At 51.6% G+C, this 4,339-nt stretch overlaps 1 protein-coding gene across 1 annotated transcript in view; it reads right to left on the bottom strand.

Annotated features, from left to right (window-relative positions):
- The window catches only part of RPTOR (regulatory associated protein of MTOR, complex 1), a gene marked incomplete at its 3' end in the record, with an annotated part of 119,383 nt that overhangs the window by 44,211 nt on the left and 70,833 nt on the right, over positions 1 to 4,339 (bottom strand). Inside the window, exon 11 of the mRNA XM_010140139.1 lies at positions 2,492 to 2,593. Coding sequence (XP_010138441.1) covers positions 2,492 to 2,593 — 102 coding nt within the window. The remainder of the gene's footprint in view (positions 1 to 2,491; positions 2,594 to 4,339) is intronic.

The raw sequence follows: 4,339 nt of genomic DNA on the forward strand, positions 1-4,339 counted from the left end.
CTCCAGCCCCTGCTCAGTGTTTTTCCACACTGCTCATTCAAATTAAATTATTTTTCATGTTGAATATTGAAGAATAACTAAATTACTTGGCTCATGGCTACAACTGACGCTAAAGTGGTGCAGAAAACGTCCGGCAGATGAGGGCAGGATGATGTGTTAACTACTCCGGTCGCTTCACCTCTGAACAGCGGAGCTCAGCTCTCAGCACAGGTCACAAGAGGAAGGATTTTGGTCATCCTACCCTAGTTGGCACCAGCCTATTCCATAAACTTACTACAGAGCTTGGCACAATAGACCACGTGCTTTGAAGATGCCCAGCACAGGGCTGGCAGGGGCGGCTGTCTGCGGTGAAAGCAGCCATGGAGAGCAGGGCCTGGGGGAAGCTGGGGAGGGCTGACCCAGCAGCCAGGAGCGCATTAGGGGCAGGTGCTCCGCTGGCGATGGGAGGCAGGCAGATTTGGCAATGCTGGTATTATCAGACCTTCAGAAAAACTCCAAGTAAATCCACAACTTCTGTCATAGCTGGGGAGAAGATGGATGTAACTGAGAAGATTTCCAGGTGAAGATACAAACCCTCATCTCAGCACTGCTCACATCCCATGAGACCCCGCAACCAAACCAAACTGTGTCATTTCAAAAGCTCCATCTCATTATTTTCAGAAACAACAAAAGCCATCAGTCTCTCTCAGGTTTTTACATTCCTACTTCCCAAACTGATTTGCACAATAACCTGAAGCCAAACCTGACACAAATTCTCAAGACTGGATGAGGATGAGGGGAGTCTCTGCATGATTTACGAACTTGCAGTGGCATTATGAAACAGCTGATCTGTGCCAGCCTGTGCACAGCTCTGCCTCACAGCCCTCCCCGACGCTGGTCCATCATCACTCCGAAACAACTCACGCTGTCCACACATGCAAGCGAGAGTTAACCAGGACACGAGAGGATCCTTTAGGAGGAACAGTCCATGTCACTCTTTTGACTTCCTGGTAACATCTCTTCGATGACTCCTCTCCGCTCTGCCCCCGCAGCCTCCCATGTCCAATCCGCCCCACGCATGGCAAGCATCCGAAATGGAAAGCCCCTTCTTGAAGCCGAGTAAAAGACCATTTACCCAGGACTGTTTCCCTGTCCCTGGCATTGCAGCCCTGCACTTGAACACCCCCCTTCCCCAGGGGCACACCTGAAGAGGGAAAACCATCAGCCTTGGTCATTTACAGGAGCACAGTCTAAGCACTCCCAAGGGCTCAAAGCAAAAAGACACTCAAAAGGGGCTGGAATTGCAATTCCTTCCCTCTCTTAACCAGTTGGTCTCAGATTCAAAGTACTTCAAATCTGTTAAAGAGCCATCTTATTCCACTACACAATTAATACGCTTTTATTGTAAGAATAATTACATTGTCTTAGCTCATTTTTGCTCCAGGCAGGAAAGCAGGTTCCTTTGCCAGGTGACCTCTCAATTCCACTGCAAGGTTAAGCTACCTGCAGAGCCCTCTGGTGCCAAATAATTCACTGGAAAGCAGCAAAGGTGGTGCTGGAGTCGAAGCCCATCTTCTCCCGGTGCCAGGACAGATATACCACACAGCTCCTCCCCCAGCTGCTCTCTCAAGGCTCGGGAGGCTCAGGAAAATTAAGGTTTTGTCTTACAGAGGTGGATGGTGCTGTCAGTCACAAAACAAGCTGGCAGCTGCCAGAGGGAAGGTGAGCCTTCTCACGTTTACGGAAAGAAATCACAGATCCTTGTACAGGTGGCTGGGACCATGTTCCTTTAAACAGAAAGGCTTGAGATTTTGCTGCCTGGCGGAGAAGAAACCACAGTTCCCTCGATGAGGGTTTACATTTCTGTCAATACAAACTCCTGGGGAGGAGATGGCAAGAGCAGATGACAATTATAATCTGTGCCTTGCCATAAAGTGTTATTTGAGATGAGGTGTTAAGTTTCTGTGAGATTTACTTCTCCTTTGTACACACCACCAGCTTTGTCTAGTCTGAGCTATTGCCTACAGAACACTACATTCCTTCCAGGCATGGTCTTCAGAGACTTGTTTCTACGTTCCTGCAGCAAAATTTCAGCATCACAGTAAAGGCAGCACTTTCCAGGCTGGACCTGGCAGATAAAGGAGCCGTTCACACTGCAGTAACTTCCACTCTGGAAACTGGGAGAAGATCAAGTCTCTGCCCGAAAGAGTCGGTGTGTCAGAGGAGATGCTACAGGGGAAAACAACAAAGGGACGCTGATCTCTGGAAACGTTGAGCGACTGCAGAGCAGAAGAGGAGGCAGCAGAAGCTGACGCTGCTGAAGCTGCAGATGGGCTATAGTGGGACGTTACACTCAGCGGAGAGGGAAGGCATGGGGGAGGCAAAGCACTTTGTCTTCATCTGCACAGGTCTAAAGAAGTCGCAAGGAGCTCTAATTAACCCTGACAGCACCCACGTCATTCCCGTACCCGATCGCCATCTGGCTGGTAGCTCGGCCTGCCCCAGTCCTCACCTGCAGCACGATGGGGAGCTGCTCCGGGGGGTTGCGGTTCTCCACGCCCATGGTCAGCCACACCTGGAACGCCGTCAGCTGCTCCGCGAAGAAGGGGCTGTGCTGCGGGGCGAGAGCGGCAACGCAGGTTGCAGTGAAACAAATCATTTGGGCACCTATGGACTCGCACAGTTTATTGTTCCCCAAAACTATCCTTAACTGACGCACGTTCGTTTGGGGGTTTTTAAATGCAAAAAACCTTTTCAATGACCGTCTAGAAGTGATTCCCTTTAAACATGGCAGCATTCTCTAAGGGAAAGTGTTTGGGGAAAAAGGAGAGAAACGGGCACAGGTATCACCAGAGGTCTCTGGGAAAGCTGGTTCACCTTTCCCCGTGGGAAGCAGCCAGAGCAGCAGAGGATTGATGTGCTCTGCAGAGGTGCCTCTGCTCCGGCAGCAGCATACAGCGCTCCCTCTGCTGAGGCCACGCAATCCCACAACGACGACAAATCCACATCCCAGTCCCCCTGGCTGCCACAGACCTCTGCGACAAACAGGTGGCAATTCAGATGTGCTGGTTTGGGCCGCCTCCTACGTAGCAGGTTTTTAATTCCAGCCGTTTATTTCACTATCCATCATTCCTGACACTCATTAATGCAGCAGAAGGACTTCATACAGGCAAACAAAAACCAGAAAATTTACTTAAGATTTTGAATCAATTAATTTAATTAGAAATATCCTGGTGGGTGAATGAGCGTAAAAATAACATGCAGAGTGCTACAGGATTTCATAGCCTTTACACCAGAGCCCTGCTCAGGGGAGGTGAGCTCCCACCAGCTCATACCTGTCAGCTCTGGCTCGTAGGACACCACCCTCAGATGGTATTTTACAAAACGCATCTGAATGGTGCCCAGTACATCTGGAGATCGTGGGATCTCCAGCTGTAAAGGAACTTGGTTTAGGGGACAGCAAACACTAGTCGAGGAGGTGCCACCCACTTTGGCAAAAGACGAGGTAACTGTGTTTTCACTCTAACGAGACGTGATTGTTCAGGATACACCGCTCTGGCTGATGAGACAGGACGTTTCCTTGGTGAGACCTGACAACCTGCAGCACATTGCGAGTCCCTGGAGTCCGCTCCAGCATGCAGAGTGTCTCCTGTCTCCTAACACTGGGGGACTGGCCAACCATCTGACACGTATTCCCCAGACGCTCTACTCTGCAGGGCACTCAGACAGCCCGGGGGCACACCAGCATCCCCCGCCAGCAGCAGCGCTGGAAGAAACGTTCCTTTTTCACCTATCACTCCAAGCACCGGCTAGGTGTGAGGGAGCACCGGCCCCAACACACAGCAGCTTCCAGCTAGAAATGTACGGGCAAACAGAAATCACAGGGGAAGCAGGCAGGGAGGGGATGGGAGTGGGGAGAGCGAGCCAACCCAAACCCACCGAAGCCCAGCCTCTCCCCTGCCACCCCCGTACGAGCACTGTGAGCCCGTAGGCCCTTCTCCACTGGGTTATCATATTTTCCAGGTCTGACTAGGAAAGAACACCTAGAGAAAAAGCAGAAGTCAGATGCACGTGCTTTATAACGTGCTGCTGAAACAGAACTGCCCTGAAGAGATTATCAGCTGCTTTATCCAGGGCCAGAGCAGACTCTAAACCCGCAGCAGCCAGCGCATGGATGGCAGCAGGTAATCCTGGGGCTCACCCGGGCGTTTGACAGCCTGGACACTGACTGCTGCTGCTGCCAGTGCGTTATGAAACAGGCTGACGAGCCTCAGTGACACAACGCCCCGTCCCCCTCCTTGCACCGAGCAGCAGCTCCTCCCAGGCTCGCTGCTGGCCAGCAGCAGCCAACCTGCTCTGA

Source organism: Buceros rhinoceros, unplaced genomic scaffold (genome assembly GCF_000710305.1).
Source record: "Buceros rhinoceros silvestris isolate BGI_N320 unplaced genomic scaffold, ASM71030v1 scaffold7337, whole genome shotgun sequence".
Taxonomy (NCBI): domain Eukaryota; kingdom Metazoa; phylum Chordata; class Aves; order Bucerotiformes; family Bucerotidae; genus Buceros; species Buceros rhinoceros.